This window comes from Priapulus caudatus, unplaced genomic scaffold, assembly GCF_000485595.1.
Source record: "Priapulus caudatus unplaced genomic scaffold, Priapulus_caudatus-5.0.1 Scaffold162, whole genome shotgun sequence".
In the NCBI taxonomy this organism is placed as follows: domain Eukaryota; kingdom Metazoa; phylum Priapulida; class Priapulimorpha; order Priapulimorphida; family Priapulidae; genus Priapulus; species Priapulus caudatus.
This window is the reverse complement of record NW_014577223.1, coordinates 18,756-39,945: the sequence shown is the minus strand read 5'-3', so window position 1 is coordinate 39,945 and position 21,190 is coordinate 18,756. Positions and strand designations below refer to the sequence as shown.

Below are 21,190 nucleotides of genomic sequence, written 5' to 3'. Positions count from 1 at the left end.
TAGGTTAGGGTTATGAGTGAGCTAGGCGGACTCTCTTAGACTCCGGCCGTTTAGTGCGATGTAGGCGAGCGGTACGACCGAGCATATTTATATAGCTTACCAGGTACGTTCCGGGGTATACCGGACCGTTACCAGCGCCTATGGTCCGGCAGTACCCTGGGGACATAAACCCTGCTCAGCCTTCAGTTGAGGGTAGAGTATAAACAGGTTGAGGTCTTACCATATTTACTCGTGCATTAAGCCGCATTCGTGTATAAGTCGCAAACCCATATTTTACTTTGAAGTTGGTAACAAACATTGATTACATTAACAAGATTTCTTTATCCCCGTGTAGAAGTCGCGCACACTTGGATTTTTCTTTAAAGTTGGGTAGAAAAAAAAGTGCCCTTAATGTCTTAAAAATATGAAAATTTAGGCCCTATACTACCTATATAGATTACTCTATAGTATATTATATTTATAATTATAGGCCTACGCTACGGGTGACAGTACTGTGCTTACAGTGTACACGAGTAAATCACGATACGCTACTTACTGAATTTCCGCCAGACTTCCAAGTACTTACGCGCCTCTCCTTCTTTCCCTCTTAGCCTGTTTTCTCTCTTTTTGCCCATTTCTACAAACTGCTCTACATATTTTATAGTTTATTGCCCCACAGATCGGCCACAACACAAGATATCCATTTCCTTATCTAACTTGCACCATCCTGGCATTCGCGAACATGCATTCGTTGCTATCGGCCAAGGCTCCTACTAAACAGTCAAATGTGCATGGAATGTGCGCGAAATGAGGCAAGAATGCTGCAGCGAAGTGCGCGGAATGTGCAAGAATGTGCCGCGAAATGTGCAGGCAATGTGCAGGAATCTGTACTCAAACAGTCGAATTGTCGCTACAAACAGCGAATGTGCTACTAAATCAGCCGAATGTGCTACTAACAGCTCGGAATGATGCGGGAATGGGCTAAGAAGTGTGGCGCAATGCTGCATCAATAACTGCGCATTGTATCAAAATGTGTAAGAAAATATTACTAAACCAGCCGGAATGTTGCTACTAAACGCGTAAATGTGGGTACTTAAACCAAGCGGAAGGTGCGGCCGGAATAGTCAAGAATGCTGGCGCGAAGGCGCTATCGAATGTAACTTGGGCTCGCAATGTATCAAAATGTTAAAAAAATGTCTATACTAAACAGCCGGAATGTAGCGCGGAATCGCTGCTAAAGAAAACTGTCGTAGCGGGTGCGCACGGGTATTACCGTGCAGGTGGACCGCCCTCCCCCAGCCTTCCACCGCACTCGGGGGAGCGTGTCGACTATCGGCGTGCGTAACACGTTCGTGCGTAGCTGCGTGTGGCAGAGGAAGTACACGTGCCGTGCGTGCGTGCGTTTGCGCATCAGTTGTACAACGTGCCCGCGCGTGCCGTACCTTCGCATATGCACGTACACATGCGTTTCGTATTGCGTTGCGGCGTGCGTGTACGTAGACGTGCGTGCGTGCGCTGCGCTGCTGTGCGTAGCGTCGTGACGTACACATGCGTCGGCCGTGCGTGTGCACTCGTAGACGTGCAGATGGCGTCATGCACGTAGACGTGCTGTGCGTGCGTTGGGTGATGCAGCGTACAACTGCGTACTGAGGTGGTGCGTGCGTTGGCTGCACGTGGACACGGGCGTGCCGGTGCGCGCGTGCGTGCGTCCTGCGTCCGTGTGTGTAAAAAAGTTTGTAAAAAATGTGCGCTATACAAACAGCGGAATGTGCTACTAACACAGCGATATATGTGCTACTTAAACAGCGGTGGGGGGCAAGTCTGTGCGCGGCGAGATGGGTAAGGAACTGGTGGTGCGGCAATGCTGCATCGGAATAACTGCCGCAATGTATCAAAATGTGTAAAAAAATATTTTTGTATTTTTTAATCTAAACAGCCGAATGTTGCTCTAAACAAAAGCGAAATGTGGGTAGCTGTAAAACAGCGATATGTGCGCGCGATCACACTAAGTAAAGAATGGCTGGCGCCAATCGTGCTCGCAATAAACGCTGCGCCAATGTATCAAGCAATTGTGTAAAAATATTATCTAAACAGCAAATGTGCCTACTTAACGCCCAAAGCAGTGGCGGTGTCGATAATGGCAGAATCATCTGACTTTTATCATGAAATTGTGTTATGTATATCATGGCAGTTTTTTTTTCGATCATGTGACAACGCCCCGTACGTTACACACATTATTTGCTAATATATGTTCAGAAAAACAGGCTCGGCTAAAAAACACCACATCATGGTTTGCGATGTTCGCGAGTTTTGTTCGTGCGTCCGTTCGTCCGTTCGCTGCGTTCGTTCGTGGCCGTCCGAAGACGCGTCTCGGCTGCTTATATAGGATCCTCCGGTGAACGCACCGGCTCTTGTGTACGCAATCGACGTTGCTTAGTTGCGACTTCACCAACACCGCTATTTAGTAAATTTTCGTACGATTTCGCGTACGCAGCGCAGGCCGTTTTAGGTGCCGATTCATCAAGCTAAAATTTACGTAAACCTTTTGCGTACACCACCACACGAAACACACACTCTACCACGACTCTCTCTCTCTACTCTACACGAGCTGACGAGGCTGCCTGTAAACCATCGAAAATTTCCGCAGCGTGTTACCAGCACTACCGCAGCATGCATTTATTTATGTTTGAGAAAAACATAAATTGCTACTCAACTAAAAATAAATAAATAACTTACCATACTACACAGACAGGGCGCCTTTGACGCTTCTTTGTCATAGCTTAAACATTGTTTCTCGTTATACAGAGTCTTAGTTTAAGCCCGTGTACCGCTCGCACAGCGCACGCACGCTGCTGACGGGCACCACGGCACGCACTTGTACGTGCAACACGCATGCCACGTGTACGTGCCACACACACGCACGCACGCACGCACGCCCGTGTACCGTACACACGCACGGCACGCACGTGTACGTCTGCACACGCACGAAACGCGCCGTGTACGTACACACGCTTAAGGTGGCCGTGTGTCCTCGTGCTGTGTGACTTACTTTGCGCACGCACGCCCGTGTACGTGCACACGCCACGTATCGTGTACGTGCACTACACACGCACGCACGCTGCATGTGCACGCCACGCACGCACGCACTGTACGCGCACACGCACGCACGCGCGCCCTGACGTCACACACGCACGCCACGTGTACGTGCCACATTGCCACGCACGCACGCACGCACGCACGTGTACGCTGACACGCCTACGCACACACGCACGCACGCCCACGTGTGACGTACACAACGCACACACGCACGTGTACGTGCACCACACACGCACGCACACGTGCACATGCCACGCACGCCACGACGTGTACGTAGCACACGCACTGCACGCCAACGTATATGATGCATACGCACGCTCGCACGCACGCACTCACGTGTACCTGCACACACACCGCACGCACCGCACGACGTGTACTCTGCATCACGCATGCACGTGTACTTGCCACACGCCACGCACGCACGACGTTGTACGCACGCACGCACGCACGGCACGCACGCACGCACGCACGTATACGTGCACACTCACACATTCTTACACATTCCGCTGTTCTAGTATAACAGTTTTTACACATTCTGTGATATACATTGCGCAAGGTTATTGATGCACATGCGCGCCACATCCCTCTTACACATTCGCTGTTTACCAGCACATTCGCGTTGCTTAGATAACATTTTTTACTAACATTGTGCCATACATTGCGGCAAGTTATTGATGCACATTGCGCCACATTGTTCTTACCCATTTCCGCGCACATTCCGCTGTTCAAGTAGCACATTCCCTGTTTAGTAGCCATTTGCGCCTGATTTAGTAGGCCCATTTCGCTGTTTAGTAGCACATTTTGCTGCTTTTAGGCGTAGCACATTTTTACACATTTTGATCACATTGCGGCACTTTCCTGCACAATCTTTCGCTGTTAGAGCAACATTTTCGCTGTTTAGTAGGAGCCGGTATGCAATGCCTCTTGTTAACCGCCATAGATGAGGCAGCACCATGCAGCAGCAGCGAGAAAGTTTTGAAGAGTGATGCGAAGTGAAAGCATGGTATTCATCAAATGAAATGTATTTTTTGATTTGTATGTAAGGAGCATCAGATGCGCTGGACCTGAGGTGTGAAACATGTACTGTTTGACAACCATATTAAGCACAAAGGTCATGTATCATTCATTAATCTATCTCCACTACTTACTTTGGAGTTTGTATTATATCTATATTAGTATTGTACTAGTTACAGTACTCTGCTACAGTACTTCAGTTACTGACAGTAGCCTGTTAGTCTGTTCGACTGCATGCCACAATTGAAGTTCCTCTTCTCGTACGGACCCGTTTGTTGCGCAGTGTGACGTCGCTTAACATATAAACCGTCTTAACGACGCTCTAACCAGTCGCAGCAGAGATCCCCAGGCGCCCTGCCCGCCATCCCCCCTCGTCTCCCTCCGCCTACACCTGCTGCGAATCCCGCCAAGCCAATACTCCTCTGCAATCCTCCTGTTTTCTACGCCGCCCCTGACCGCCCCCCCCGCTCCTCCCCGCTCGGACCCCCGCAGCTCGCCTGCCCCACCGCGACTGTCTCCCACGTCCCTTGCTGTCCGGTCGACACTTGCCTTACTCTATTTCGGCGTCGCCATCCGAGTCGTTTCACTAACTACTGCTCCTACTAAACTACTACTAGTTCTCCACGTCCAGTAGTAGTACTATGTAGTCCAGTGGTCCATGCGCCCTCATCACCTATCAGTATGCATCATACCAACATCTCTATGCTACTTCCAACTGTAGTACCTAGGGCTACTGTGCGCCTAGGTGACTATCTCGCTACTACTCCTCACAGGCACTTGAAAAGCGTCCTTTCAATAAAAGTATATGCTAACAACATACGAAATCCTATTTACATATACCAGAATTCTAATTTTTCATATACTCTCCTTCAGACCTTTCAGTATTATCTGCCGACAGTTTTTCTGTCAAATTCCCGTCCACAATCCTATGTACAAACATACGCCTCGCTCGGGCGTCCATTCGCTTCTACGTGGCTCGCATCTCCCTGCTCGCTCTGCCCTATCCGCTGTCTACTCCCTATCTCTTATATGCTATAGACACCACTAGCTTCAGCGCCCCATGACCGCCCCGCCAATCTCCCCTCCTCTCCAATTTGAGATTCCGCGATCCCTAATTGCTTACGTCCTCGCTTGATTTTCACCGCCTTCCAGCTACTGTAATAGCACATCCAGACAGCTTCCATCTTTGTTTCCTATTTCAAGAACAGTGCTTACCTTGTTATATAAAAACATACGGTCTCTGTTCGTAACACCGAGCTGCTTGTGCATGGAAATCAACCAAAGACTGACGAAATCTTTCGCGTTCGCAACGCTTGCCCAGTAATATTTAAGTGGCCTGGCAGTACATGGATATATAGATGCGTACTCGCGCTCACCTCGATATACCCATCGCAGTAACTAAGCTTCAAGCCGAGAGTGGGCAGAGTAACCAGATCTATGCGACTATAGGCGCGCGCCACCTGCTTTCCAACGCCCTACGCAGCTTCGCCTTGTCGAGCGTTTGCAAAACGCTTCAGTGCATTGCGGCCGCAAGAATGAGTTCACGAAGAGCCACCGGGTGTCTAGTCTCGCACCCATTTACTACTGGGCAAGAGTTAGCGAACGCGAGAATTGTCGTCAGTCTTTATGTATTTCGGTGACACAGGCTCGGCGTTACGAACAGAGACAAGTACATGTTTTTTAAACAACCGTGAACATGTTCTTGAAATGGCAAACACAAGCATGGAACGCTGTCTGGATGTGTATTCTCTGTGCTTAAAGGGTGAAATCAACTGAGCGTCGAGCGAATTTAGGAGATCCCGCTTTCCTACCTGTCTATATATTATAAGTGTAAGTTTCACGAGTTGCAGGCGCAAGAGCAATGGCTGCGCCGCGCGTATGTTGTAATAGGATTTGGAACGAATTCAGGAAACTGTCGGCAATCAATACTAGGTGAAAGAGAGTATAGAAACATTAAGAATTTTGTAGTAAATAGATTTCGTATTTATTTAGCATTATATTTTATTGAAACGCTTCAAGTGCCTGTGCTACTACTAGTATACTATAGGCTATACTACCAGTACTACTACTACTACTACTACTACTACTACTACTACTACTAGTAGTACTAGCCCTGGCCTCACAGGCACTTGGAGCATTTCAATAAAATATGATGCTAAATAAACACGAAATGTATTTACTACCAAAGTCTTATGTTATTAATGTTTCTCTACTCTCTTTTGAATATTAGTACTATTATTACTATCAGTATTAGTATTATTGCCGACAATTTCCTATAAATGCCGTTCAAATGCTCCTCTGCAACACACAAGTACACCGCATGCACCTCGCCTCACGTTTACACGTATATATATTCATTTCGTGTTTATTTAGCATTATATTTGATTGAAACGCTCCAACAAGTGCCTGTGCCTGGCCTATGTTGCTTCGCAGCAGTGAAAAAAATACACGGGGGCTCGGGGCGATTTAGCCCCCGAAATGCCAAAAAGAGCCCCCGAAATGCCAAAAAGAGCCCCCGGAAATTTGGATAGAGTTCAATGCAAACAAAATTTTAGAGTGCTATTTTCATGCACGCGAGCTTGAAAAGTAGCCCCCGAAAAATAAATTTTTATTTTTTCCCTGCTTCGCAGAGACCTGCAATTCTGCTGGTGCCGAGTGCTATCGTACTCTAAAGTTTTTACTTTAGTTTGTGCTTGGGCCAAAGTCGGTCGTAATCCGGTACACTGACGGTGTATGTGTACTGTGTCAATCAAAAGCGTATTAAGTATGTACTTACTTATGTACATAAGTTAATATGCTCTTGGTGTAATAATTATTGAGTGTATACTCATTTAGCATTAAACACTAATACTAGTAATAGTAATATATATAGTTGCAACACATTTAACGTTACGTGCCAGTCAACTTATAATTACTCGTGCTAGTAATGGGCAGTTTCGGATTTCAACTCTGTGAACTCTATGCTTCCAAGATTGCGTAGCTAAATCATAGTAGCTAGACGGCTATAAAATCCAAGCCTGTTGGTGTTGCATAGGCAGCCAGCTGCACAGGCACTTGGGCTATTTCAATAATAATAAAATTATAGTAAATAAACACCACTTATATTTACTACCAAAGTTTTAATGTTTATGTATGTGCCTTACTTATATCACGTAATAATTCCACATAAATTCCATGTATTCCTTGATCCCTGCTATGAGCTCCTAAGAACAGCATTAGATGCTAGTAGATACACTTGTCACTTGTGTAACCATCTGTAAATGTACTGGTATGTCTTAGCATTAAACATTGAGCAGAAGAGAACAAGTTAAGAAACTGGTAAGTGATGCTGACTTACTTGTGTGCAGACCTAGTGATGAACCTGCCAAGTAGCATTTAGTTATGTTTGCTTTGTGCTCATTTAGACTGTCCTCCTACTCTTCTACAATGTGCATTGTCACCACATGTACGCTACTAGTACTATGCACAACAAACTCGGGGGCGGATCCAGGATTTTGTAGAGGGGAGGGTGCTTTTATGGGCCCGTAGGGGACAAACAAAATTTTTGACCATTAATCTCTTATGCAGGTGGAGCTTGTACTACTTTCTATACTTGGAATTTCTACAAGTACACATGAAGTTGAACGTGTGCTTTTATTGCGTCAGTGTTTCGGTAGACTGACTGTGTGCTGGGCTCTATACTTGTTGAGTGTCTCAAATGTGCACTATCTGTTCAGCTGACTGTGTTAGCTGTTTGTGTTTTATCAAGTTCTGGCACCATAGCCCTGATGCTCTATGATAGGGAGTGGTCCAATTTATTATTATATATATATAATATAGGCTTTACTGTGATTTGTTAAATATTATTTCCAAATTAGACATGTGCAGTAAATGCCTGGAGCATCTCTACAGCACACAGCTTCACTGTGTGATCAAATGTAGTTCGATCAGCTTGAGATTTTATTCCATAAATCTGAAATGATCAGCAATCAACTACTAGTTTCGACTTATGGGGTTAAGTGATATCTAAGTTCAAAATCATACAGGTCTTAATTGCAGAGTTATTTTACTATTTTGTTTTGCTACCACTTTCTCTAAATTAACCACCTAAATGTTTCTATTGTAGTGATTTAACCAATTTGTGCTAACTGACGTGTAAATATATGGTAACATAGATCTTTAATCACCAGTTCCATCTATTGAAAGGCTCATAAAAATTGTTTCCAAGAACATATTTTGAAAGGCTGTTTTACAAATAATGTGCACATATAAACGGGACAACATTTCAAAATTACATTTAAAAAAATTCTTCCATGAAAATCATTGTCTTGCCCCACCAATGTTACAATGGAACGTTGGTTTATGAATATTTGCCCACTGCCTAGCGAGTAAAGGCCTATTTACACGATGCGTCCTAGACGTACGTCTGTCGCATCAGTCAAACGCATACGTCCAAAACGCACCGTGTAAACTAAGCGGTACGACACGATTTTATGACCCCTGCGATATCGGATGCACTAGACGCATGTTCTAATTTCTTCCGACATCGTAAGCAGGACGCAAGAACCCGACCAATCAGGTGGGTGAGATTGGGTCACGTGCTTAAGTCTCTTCGCGATGAACAGTGTTGACAGCATGGCATCCCCTGTGGATCACAGATAAACGTTCTGCAGCAGAAATTGGTTCCCTCATATTGGTTGTAGAGCGTTGGATTATTGGTGTGACCTTTTCAAGGAGTTCTTGGAAAGTGTCGATGTCCATCCTCGCAAAATTTCGGAAGCTTCTGGGGTCTTCCTCCTCCAATTCTTTTTGAAGTGCATGATAATATGCTTTCAAGTTTGTCTTTCCTGGCGATCCAAGGTCTCACCCAAACTCGTCTCCTTCTTTGCGAAATTTCATATTTTTTCTTAATTCCTGCCACAAGAAGAGACGCTATGGCAATTTTCTTCAGCCGTCGTGTACGTGTTCTCCCCATGGCGGCCTGCGCGTGAACTACTTGTCCTGGACGTACGAACAAAACTTACCATGTAAACATATTCACCGTTGCGTCAAGGACGTACGTGTAAATCTGATAAGGCGTGGACGTACGTCTAGGACGCATCGTATAAATAGGCCTTTAATTTGCAACTCCTGGAATGCGGCCAAGAGTTGCAATAGTACCAGGAAATATTACTCATTCATTGAAATCGGGACATGTTTGTTCTTGTTTCGAATTCTAGCTGAATTTATACAGCTGGTTGATTTGTGCAATGGGATTGGTGTTAGTGATACCCACTGGCTATACCGTTACACAGCCCTAGATATTCTCATTGCAGACAAAATTGGTCATATAACCACTTGAATTCTATACATGATACCATAAATTTTCCAAATAAGAATAGACGTGATGAGTGGACCTGGGAAGGAAATTCCAGCGGGTGATGTAGAGGCAGAAACGGTCAGTAAACTAATAATGTTCATTTGTTACATGCGTGATATTTTTATCAGCTATCTATTGCTGAGAGGGTCTATGTCCCCCGGGGTACTGCCGGAACGTACCCTGGGTACGGTCCGGTATACGCGGAACGTACGCCTGGAACTATCTAGCTTGATATCGGTTAGGGTTAAGGGATTAGGGTTAGGTTGGAGTTGGGGTTTAGGTAGGGAGTAGGCGTTAGCGACTCCCATAATACGTTAGGGAGAAGGCGAGAGTAACGGTCTGCATATAGAATAGTACCAGAGAAGTACGTTCCGGTATACCGACCGTACCCAGGGATACGTTCGGCAGTACCACCGGGGGACAATTAGACGCCTCTCAGCCTACACTACTAGTAGTAGTAGTTCATATGCAGGTGTGAGAGGGGGTGAATTCTTCTTTACTAGTGGCATTTCTGGTTTATTAGTTATGAAAACATAGTCCTTCTTAGATTGATTTTAGATTCTAGTTTAATCTAATATGTAGAATTAATATCGCTTATATATGGACTGAAGTTCATACCATTAGATAATTCATCTTATCAGATCCATGTCAGATTGATGCCCAGTGTCGGTAGCCACATCTTTTAATAGTACTAACTGTTACAGGCTGCTAGCGTACAAAGTCAGTGAAGAAAAAACATTGATGGCAAAAGCATTTTAGCATTCTATATAATATGGGGCACACATCTGTTATTTAGTATCATAAACTGGAAGTTTATACAGTAAGGCCATAATAAAAATATTGTTTGTTTGCCCTCACTTGACCGACCCGCCGAAAAGGAGCCGACTACAAAATATTTTATTGATCTTTTTTTTCAAAATTGTATCAGTGTACATATAAATCTGTAGTTTAAACATTATATCAAGAGCTCATAATAGAGAGATATTTATGACTCTTGATTGGATATAATTACTGTACCAAGCAAATACAAGTTACGATGTCCTATAGACGAAGGTTCCGCCCATACGCCGCAGAGGCCGATAGACCGAAGTTTATTCGAATACCGCAGTGCTACACGCCTCAGAATCGGTCGCTAGCCCTCCAAGGCTATCGCATCGCGGAGCATCCACTGATGCGCCGTATTCGATTACGTGAATATCACGTACTTCTACCGATGGCACTATAAATCATATGATGCGCACTATAAAACATATATATGCCCTAACCGCTAACCGCTAAGCTCTAACCCTAACTCTAACCCTAACACCTTTGCCCAAATACATCGCGTCTACGGGACGTCGTCTACGGATCCTTCGCGTCCTATAGGGCTGCCCCTGCAAAAACAAACATTCAACCATAAAAGGTATCTCCATACAAGCACACGCCAGCATGTAGATACCATAGCTGAATTTGTAAAAAGACTCCTTCAAAAAAAAAGGCCTACCTACTCTACCCAAACTTTTTCAGCCTGGGTGCGGGTGAGGGCAAACAAATATTTTTTTAATTGTGGCTTTAACATCTGAATTTATATTACGTTGGTTTTATTGTAATGCACGTTATCGTAATTGCGTGATAAAAACGTAATAATTGTGTCTTAGTATAACATCAAAAAATTATTATTTTATCCATAAATAATATTCCAATGCATGTATATCAGAGGGTGAATAATGACAGAATAAATCTCTCATTATTCCCCTTATGTATGTGCTTGTATTGGCTGCTATATCATGACTGAGCACGATTCTGTAGCTTGGTTATAGCATATTTTTCTGCTTATTATCAATATACTTTTTTTACACTATTGCTATCAGTTAGTATTAATTATTATGTATTTTAATTAATTTTAATTGGATTGGCGTTCTCGGATTTAGTTGCCTGTTCTGCTGTAGCGTAACTTGACCGAACGGCCGGTCCTACCAGCAGACAGGCCAGACAACTATTAGGCAGACCGGGACTTTCCCTTGGAACTAATTCACGTGCCACTAGTGCGGTTCATGTAGAATATTCCGTAATAATAATGAGGAAGTGTTAGTACCGTAGAAAAATACCTCCCCTGCTAAGCGCAACACATGTAAGTGTTCTGACGTTGGAGAGCTTGCTAGCTCATTTCTCACAAAATAAATATAATAATAAACAAGAAGGAACGGGAAGAGGAGGAGAGGAGGAGGAGGAGGAGGAAGGAGCAGAGGAGATAAGGTGAAGGAGGAGGAGAGGAGATGAGATGACAGCATGTACCTGGTAGTGGGAAGGCTATTCTGCAGTCAAATTTGTTCAGGTACATTGTAGTATGCCTTCATTAAATGGGTGGGTTGAGGTGGGTGGGGTGGACGTCTAATGGACTGGACGTCTTATAAACCGCGCAGTATATTGTATTTAAGCAAGCAACGAGGAGATTCTGTAGATTTGGGGCACTAAATAATTTTGTTTTTAGTTAAAAGGAGAGTAGCCCTAGCGATTTTTACTGCATACAACACTGTATTTACTGTAAAATAACAAATCGTCTATATCCCCACACGTATTTGCTACTAGATACCCTAATTTAATTGTTAAATTAATTACACATCAACGCCTACGAATTTGAACGGCGCATACACCCGGTCGCACGCGACCGGCTGCCACCCGAAAAAGTTGCGTATTTGACCATTTATTTTGCACGTTACAGACCGAGGCTAATCACAAAAGTGCAATTAATATTATACCTAAATGCTATTAACGGAACGATATTCATTTTAGGGCAAATTTATCCATAATTATAACTGAAAACTAATATGTCGTTTATAAGATATTACAATCTCTTTTGCTTTTAAATGAATAAATAAGAAACACCCTCGGTCTGTAGCCCTTGGCGGAAAGTGTTTTGCGCAGACTTATCAATCGTGCGCTTTTGAGTGGCGCCACGTCGTTGTAATCAAATGTAGTCGTTAGTTTTAAAACATTTAAAAAAAAAATATTTCTAATGGTGATTTGAACCATGAAACTTTTTATGTAGCGTAATTATAACCTAAATTAGCTGAAAATAACCCTAGAACCTAGAGTAAACTCTTCCTTTAAGTAAGCCATACTATAACATCAAGCGTTTATAATATAAAAACTAACAGCTATTTGTGCAAGTAAACTTAATTGCAGTTTGCATGCATGCATGCATCTGTTGTTTAGATAGATTGTGATAATTTTAGGTTTTTCCTATCTCGTAATATTACCTTGACATGTGTTTGCCCTCGATGCTAGACAGCAGCTGTTAACATCTCGATACTATACCCCCTCCCCCTCAATAAACAAGAAAAAATTGCACTTCGGGACATTAGACACAACTCCGCTGTGTTGATGTTACGCACATATATTATGTAGAAATGAAAGTAGCACAGAAAAATCGCGTTTATATCTGGGCGACACATTACTAGTGAATGGTACATCATTCAACAAGATCTATTCAATTAAGAACTAATTCGCACAGACGTTCTTACTATTTTTACAAGCAGTGATCGAGTACCGTGCTGCTGTCTATAGCTTAGTGCCGGAGTTTTCCACAATGCCTAATCACTCGTGAGTCTCTCACGCATGGCAGTCATTCGAGGGAACCGGCCCTCAACCTTTCGCCGCGACGCTTTTTTTTAATCCCAGCATTTATGTTTGTCTGGGTCCGTTACTTGGTTAACCTAGTCTGTGTGACCTCACTGCCCGGCGCGCCTGTGTCATAAAATGATAGCAAAAAAGAGTTGGACTGGTATATATATATATATATATATATATTTATCATATATATATATATATATTATTAATTGCACAAGGACTTGTTGAAGGTCTAAAGTGGTGATGAACTTGTGATGTAATGCACGGCTGCATTCGATAACAATATCGTTTCTTCTCGGACTGTTCATAGAAAGTGCCGATAATAGTGGCATTTATGTGCATGCAGCCTTGTGGAAAAATTTACGTCGACCTGCTGGTGCTCCTCCCTTACCCCTCAACCACACCCCATCGCCCTGCCTGGGTCCATCTGGTGTCTGTACGTGCGTGGGATACTAACACTGTCTCGACCGCGAGAGGCCTTTGTGCTGGTTCTGTTTTGGCTGAGCCATGCTAGCGAGTCTGTCTGTGTTTGTTGTTGGAGGGAGAGAGGGAGAGGAGCTTGGCATTCTCGCGTACTAGGGAGATAGAGACCAGACTGACTGACTTCCCCGCTCCGTGTGCTAGGCATGACGGCTAGATTCGACAGAGGCTGATAAGCTGTGGGCGCAGGGAGGCTTGTATATATTGTTTACGCGCGCGTGAGTTACGGGCGCACGGACACCTGTACTTCGCATGCTTGTCGCGGACGTACAATGTATGCAATCACACACGGTGTGTGTATGTTATATGTGTGTATGCACGCCGCAATATCGACGTGGATCTACAACTGTAAACGACTGCGTGTGTGCTAGTCGAGCGAGTTCGAGCCGTAACGTCGATGACTGTTCACTGACTGCGTGAGATCAACACGTGTGTGAGCCAGTGCTCAGACGGTGTCAGCGTTTGATTGACATACGCGCCGTCGCCGGCGACGACGGTGTTCGTGCGTCCGTTGCCCCGGCCATGTGCAGCGCCGTCGCCGTGTTTTGTTGATTGCTAATGGCAACGATGAGCGGAGGCGGCCGACGTCGGGTAATCGAACTATCACTCGTCATGCCGTAGTATCAGGAGCTAATAATAATGACAAACTATTTGTCATTATTACTATTAGCTCCTGGTAGTATCTACGAGTCGCGTGTTCACGTTATTACTTGCTTGCCTGCAGTATGTAGAATTGTGCGGGCGGCGTGCGTGCGTGCGTGCATGCGTGTCTGTGTGCGTGCATGCGTGTCTGTGTGCGTGCATGCGTGTCTGTGTGCGTGCGTGTCTGAGTTTGAACAGCGTCGGCTGTGTGGAGGGGAGATGGTGCTTGTTGAATTGAGGTGCATACAATTTATATAACTGTTGGGTGTTGTTGCTTTGGTTTTGGTCTTGGTGGCAGGTATTCACATACGGTCTGTTACCCATGCTTAATTGGTAATTTGTGCTGAAACCCCCAGTTTTGTAGCTGTACTAGGTTTCATTACAGTTATGTGATCAATGCTTGGGAATAAATCATGCAACTTGTGTAGTTTATTTAAAACGTTATTTATTATTCTATTTTTATTCTATTTTATTGATATATGTGGTATATTTTAATATTTTTGAACAGTTTTCTGTTATCCCGTTAATCTTATTTTATAGCTATTAGTACAATTTGAATAAATCACCGTTACATTGTGATTTATGTAACCGTTGTGTCATAATTTTTTCACATTGTATATTTTTCAGATGTTTCCAGGACAAATAACTATTCACACGGACATCTTCACTCCTCGTAACTTTCAGGTGCGTAAGACTGTGTAACTGTCATTATGATTATGTGAAGTTTCACTGGTAAATGTTGATGAGTAACATCAAGAACATTTCTATACTATATGTACCTAACGGCCTACAGTTGGCCGCCCAATATTGATCTAATGCCCGCATGCTATCTGGGTATACTATAGGTATGCTCATGCTAAATTTTGGTAATTGGTAAAGTATGAGAGTAAGTGCTGTGGCAGTACATAACTTGAACACAAACATGTGCTGTACTTAAACCATAGTTGTAAATCACCCTCACCCTCACCTTCACCTTCACCCTAACTGTCACCATCACTCTCACTCTAAGCGGCAACCCCAACCTGGCACTGTTCCTAATCTTGATCCTAATATAAACACTAACCCTAAGTTAGCTATGACCCTACCCTATTCATAACAGTAACCTAACCCAGTCATTACCCTAACATGATACTAACCCTACCCTAACCACGGCACTAATCCTAACCCTAACCTAACTCCAATTTCTAACATTATCCTAAGCCTACCACGTACAAGAGTTTTGCAGCAGGATTAGCATTAGCATCAATGCTTTTACGTTTCTGTTGAAACTGCTGAACACTAGGTGGAGCTGCTAGATACGGCCAAGCAGAAGAACACGATAGTATGTCTCGACACGGGAACAGGAAAGACGTTCATCGCTGTGATGCTCATCAAGGAACTTGCTCATGACATCCGACACCCTTGGGAAGATGGAGCGAAGAGAACGTTCTTTCTCGTTCCGACTGGTACGCATTTTTACAAGTACAGTAAACGCTCTTCACTGTGCCTTTTCAATAGCGTGTGAACAAACAGTATCAAACTTTGATTAACTGTTGTGATTGAGCAGGGACTACGTTATATGTATGTGGTAATTTGTTTCTGAACATACAGTGCCTCTGGTGCAGCAGCAGGGAGGGGTTGTGGAGAGGCACACTGGCTTGAAGGTGGGGCAGTTCATTGGTGCCATGGGTGTGGATCTCTGGAAGGATGAGCAGTGGACTGAGCAGTTCAAGAAGTATCCGGTAGGGTATCTTTCAGAAGCATTTGTAGATTTTTATTACCTGCCTCTCATTTGGAGAGATATAGTATTTCTATTCGACTTGATTCAACTTCGATTTCTATTTTTGTCTGCTACACGCTACATCTCCAATAAACGTTTTCCGTATCTATATTTACGAATTTACCCTTTTCTCTTTCTCATGGTTTGCATGATTCAATTGTAGCACTGATCAGGTAAATTTGGTTGATATTGGTTTTATTTTAATTTGTTTAATGTTGCTAGAGCAGTGCAGTTCCAATTTTTACTTAGTGTTTGGTAATTGTAAACACACGAGATTTGTGTTTTTTGAAAATACACATAGAAGATAGTATTATAGCCTGTCATTTGTCATGTAAGTTTTTGGTTTCGATCACATTTCAAATAAGCAGCCGTTTAAAATTTCAATGCAAGGCTGTGTATGTAGCATTTGCTCTAATCTTTAATAAAAATTAAAAATTTTTGTTGCCACTGTACTACATGTCTCTGTGTTACCATCGCTAGGTTAATGTCAGGCCTCTTGTTTCATTGTAATAATGTAGCCACCATGTTAATATTGTTCTCATAAACGTGCCGAAGATAGAGAAATCCAGGCCGCTTGTCTGATCTGCTTTATAATAGCGGCCATACTATTATTATTAGCTGTTATCATTACCATTGTTATCGAGTATTGTGATATTTTTATAGTCGAGCTAGATTGATCTGTCAAAAAGATACTTTGACAATACATTGATTAATCAGTGATGGAATACAATAAAGGATTGACATCGTTAAGCTCATGAGTGGATTAATCACCTGCGCTGCTTCCCTGCGCAGGTGTTGGTGATGACCGCACAGATATTCTTGGACATTCTGCTGCATGGCTTCCTCAAGCTGTCACGTGTCAATCTCATTGTCTTTGATGAGTGTCATCATGCCAAGAACAACCATCCCTACAAGTTGGTATAAAGTTATTTGCTAAAATATTTGTCCAAACCATATAAAATTTGTGTACGAATTTCTCGGCCCACAGAATAACACGTGCCAGCCGACAAGATAAGCCATAACTTATCGTGAGTTATTTCCGGGAGAAACCTCTAGGTTATTAGCTACGTTTATTTTCAACTTCTACATGTGTTTTGGGGGATGTGTTTTTAATTTAATGGTGTGTCGTTTGGCTAGGAAATACTATTGCTCAAGTAAAGAGTTGAGCAACTAAAGCAGTTTGCATTTTTAACTGTGCTATGCCATAATTTTTCCATTTTCTTTTTAATCGTCAATAATATTAATGAGCAGCTGATCAGTTTTGTTGTATTATAGTTTGTCTCATTTGTGAATTTCCTTTGCTTTCTACATGACTGGAATGTTCTGTGTGCTAACCAACTGTTTTCCACACGTGAGTTAATGAGTTATTTATGCTACACAGACAGATAATGAAGATGTTTGACATGTGTGCGTTCGATCAGCGCCCTCGAGTGTTGGGCCTGACAGCCTCCGTCGTCAGTACCAAGTGCCATCCATCCAAGGTATAGAAGCAGTTAATAATCATGCTGATGTTGCATGTATAATCTACTACTGTAGCTCATGGGTCCATGTATTAAACTGCTTCACTAAACTTGTGACACCAAATGCCGTAGTGCAGTCTGTTTTTCATTTCTAAATGTGTAAGGTAAGGAGCATTTACAAAACATTTACTGATCAAATTTAGCAACTCATTGTACCTTGTAATTAATCACGAGGTTGTTCTTAATATCAAAATGTCGACACATCTTGATGACAGAGTAAAACCTAATTGCAGTGGTTGTTACATGGATTTACTTTTAAAATTAATTGTATAATTTTTTTGTATAATTTCATGAGATGTCTATGGCAGTTCTTCCTTTTGATTATAGGTGTCAGCTTCTATCCACCAGCTTGAGAGTGCTCTAGGTTGTACAGCTGAGACCTCTAGTGACCTATTAGACATTAGTAGGTGTGTAGCAACCAGCTATAACATCATGCTGCTTAATCGTCGCTTGATATCGTTTTTGCATAAATGCTGCATGCAAATATTATTGCATATATTCGTAACCACGTGTTAAAAATGTTTTCTGCCACACGAGTACCATCTAGTAATAGCGTCGTTCTACCTAACGTGTGTGCTACCGGAAGTGATAGCTGCACCATATTACCCATCTAAGCATATTTTTCACCTGTAATTAGGGTTATCAAGCCAGCTCACAAATAAGACTAATTGCGCGTATATTTTGCAAGTGATTAAACTCACCTAAATCAGAATATGCGATACAGGACTACTAATTCTTGTTGGTTGGTGGTAAGTCAAAATTATCAGGAGCTCATAGTCAAATAATCTATATAGTGTTGATTTCATGTACGGACAGGTATGGAGCTCGACCTCACGAGTACGTTATATATTATCCACTGTCTGGAAAAGAACCGGCACGAATGGAGATATTGAGTTTACTCGCCCGTAATATCCAGTTCTTGGAGGATGCGAAACTGAAACTTGAAGAGAAACCAGAGGTACATCATTGCATCCCGACTCCTGTCCTATATGTGACCTCCACTCATATATATATATCATGTGACCTATATGTCCTATATGTCCTATATTTCCTATATGTCCTATATGTCCTCTATGTGACCTCCAATCATTCTTTTTTCGCTTTATTCATTCATCTTTCAACTTCCCCCATTCTCTCGTTTTACTAATATGAGCCTCTGGCCTCTACTCCTCTAAAAATGTTTGTGACGTTCAGATGTTCATTTCCTATCAGACCACATGGTTGTAGACCAGTGGTTGGTATGTTTTCCCCATAATCTATGTTGAAGTTGGCCGTAATTAACAGTGGATGTTAATTTCATAGGATGAGAAAGTCCAAGAGCCACTGGTCATCCCTAAAACAGTGCTACGAGAGACACAGTATATTCTCACTCACCTGGGACCATGGTGTTGCGACAAGGTGGCACTTTGGTACATACGTGACCTCGAAAAACTTCTGAAGAGGTATGCTACTGCAGTTGGTAGTTTTTGTCTTGGTGATTAATTGGTATTCTAGTAGCTAATTCATAGCACCGTTGCATTGAAATTAGTTGGTTAGTAGTAATTTTGAGTTAGTAGAGGTTGGGCAGTCCTCTTTGCAAGATATCCATTTCGACGTGTATGAGAGATGTCTTGGTATCGTAATCAAATCCTGAAGTATGGAGATGAGATTCATCTGTTGGCAGGTTTGGATACATAGAGATTAACCGAATGTTCATGCAGTACACACAGACAGTTCTGAGGACAGTTAGAAAACTGTGCCACGACTCTTACTTGAAGGTAATGTCCACTTACTTCTGATATCATTTCGGCATAGTTCATTGTTGTATTATTGCTAATGTGTTCATATTATGGCCAAATATTTAATGTCTTTATTTAATGAGTATTACGGAAATACGTAGAACAGGTTGGTGTTATATATATATTATTCCCATATGTATTGGTTACGAATGGTTACAGGAGCTAGTCGATGGCGTCTCCCTCTTGAAGTTTGCATCTCCCAAGCTCAGGCGTCTTGTCGAGATATTCGCTGAATACAAGCCAAGTGAAGAAGAAGTAGCACCACCTAGTGAGGAAAAACCTAGCAGGTATGAAACCCGAATCAAGAGAGACAGGGATATGAAATCAATTGCGGGTTGCCCTATGAATTTTATTTTATATGATTGGCACACAGCATATTACACGTTAATGTATATATTATGTGATATATATTATATACATGTGTGTCCATGAGTGTGTACGTGCATGCGTGCATGTGTTATTTTATTGTAATGTGGATACGCACACAGCCATATAAACATCATGTCTGACACAGCTCATACACAAACGGGTATTTTTGCAGGAGGGACAGAGAGAACGATGACAGCCTGTGTGGCATTGTGTTCGTAGAGCACCGATCCACTGCGAACGCAGTCTGCTCGTTCCTACGGGAGCTGAGCAACCGAGATGCCAACCTCGGCTTTATCAAGGCTGAATTTGTGGTGGGGCACGGTACGCAGAGCGCCTCCAAGGAGTCCGTGATGAGATTCCGGCAGCAGGAGGAGGTGAGCATGCATTTAGTGTGAGCTTCCGCGTGTCAAGCAAAGATACGATAATGTGACGAAGCAGAGCAGTGGTTATATGCTGCTGTGATCTGCCAGGTCCTGCTATCATGTCTACGTCAGTCATAGGCAGCGAGACTAGGTTAGCGTGTGTTATGTGCAGGTTTTCAGGGCAGACATAGGCAGCGAGACTAGGTTAGCGTGTGTTATGTGCAGGTTTTCAGGGCAGACATAGGCAAAGAGACTAGGTTAGCATGCGTTATGTGCAGGTTTTCAGGGCAGACATAGGCAAAGAGACTAGGTGAGCATGTGTTATGTGCAGGTTTTCAGTGCATACTTCACTGGCAGACATAGGCAAAGAGACTAGGTGAGCGTGCGTTATGGGCAGGTTTTCAGCGCATACTTAACTGGCAGACATAGGCGAAGAGAGCCAGCTAGCATGTGGTTTAGTATGGACTTTGCTGTGTCATGCATAGCCAACTGCAATTTCATTTCATAGGCTACCATCACATTCCTTCCATCTGCAGGTGCTGAAGAAGTTCCGTAACCACGAGTCAAACTTACTGATTGCTACAAGCGTTATTGAGGAAGGAGTGGACGTCCCACACTGCAATCTCGTCGTTAGGTAAGCCTTCGCAGACTCGCCATACCTGACAGGATCCGTATAATGGCTATGTCGATCGTAGTGTATTCTATGAGTTAAGCGTCTTGCAGATTGAAGATATTCCAGAAAGGTACTCATGAAGGCACACGCAAGCACCGTCATCAGGCAAGTTGTTTTTCTCACAGGTTTGATCTGCCTAAAGAGTATCGCTCGTACGTTCAGTCGAAGGGTCGAGCGCGGAAGTCTGGAGCCAGGTTTGTAATGCTGATTCCAGAGGGTGACATGGACGATTTCCGGAACGACCTGAAAAACTACCATGCTACTGAGGAAGTATGCATTTTATATCAGCATTCTTAGGTTGAAAGTACTGTAATACCCTATGTTACGCTAACTTGGGTTAATAATTAGTCATTAATACATGCAAATGTTTAGTAGTATTTACTTGCATTCATAATTGCATATGTTTGAAGAGATAACGGGTTTACCTACTTGTTTTAAATGACAACTCTTCATTGGAACTCATCTTTCTCTATCTCTCTCTTTCTGTCTCTCTCTTTATATATATATATTTATAGAGAGAGAGAGAGAGAGAGAGAGAGAGAGAGAGAGAGAGAGAGAGAGAGAGAGAGAG

The 21,190-nt window shown here is 43.0% G+C and overlaps 1 protein-coding gene across 1 annotated transcript in view; it reads left to right on the top strand.

Moving 5' to 3' along the window:
• The window catches only part of LOC106806461 (endoribonuclease Dicer-like), a 39,520-nt gene that overhangs the window by 2,956 nt on the left and 15,374 nt on the right, over positions 1–21,190 (top strand). The window contains 13 exon segments of the mRNA XM_014808400.1: positions 14,786–14,842; positions 15,441–15,603; positions 15,749–15,879; positions 16,710–16,831; positions 17,299–17,398; positions 17,765–17,844; positions 18,254–18,395; positions 18,740–18,879; positions 19,101–19,194; positions 19,375–19,502; positions 19,757–19,958; positions 20,483–20,580; positions 20,745–20,889. Of these exon segments, the coding sequence (XP_014663886.1) occupies positions 14,786–14,842; positions 15,441–15,603; positions 15,749–15,879; positions 16,710–16,831; positions 17,299–17,398; positions 17,765–17,844; positions 18,254–18,395; positions 18,740–18,879; positions 19,101–19,194; positions 19,375–19,502; positions 19,757–19,958; positions 20,483–20,580; positions 20,745–20,889 (1,602 nt within the window).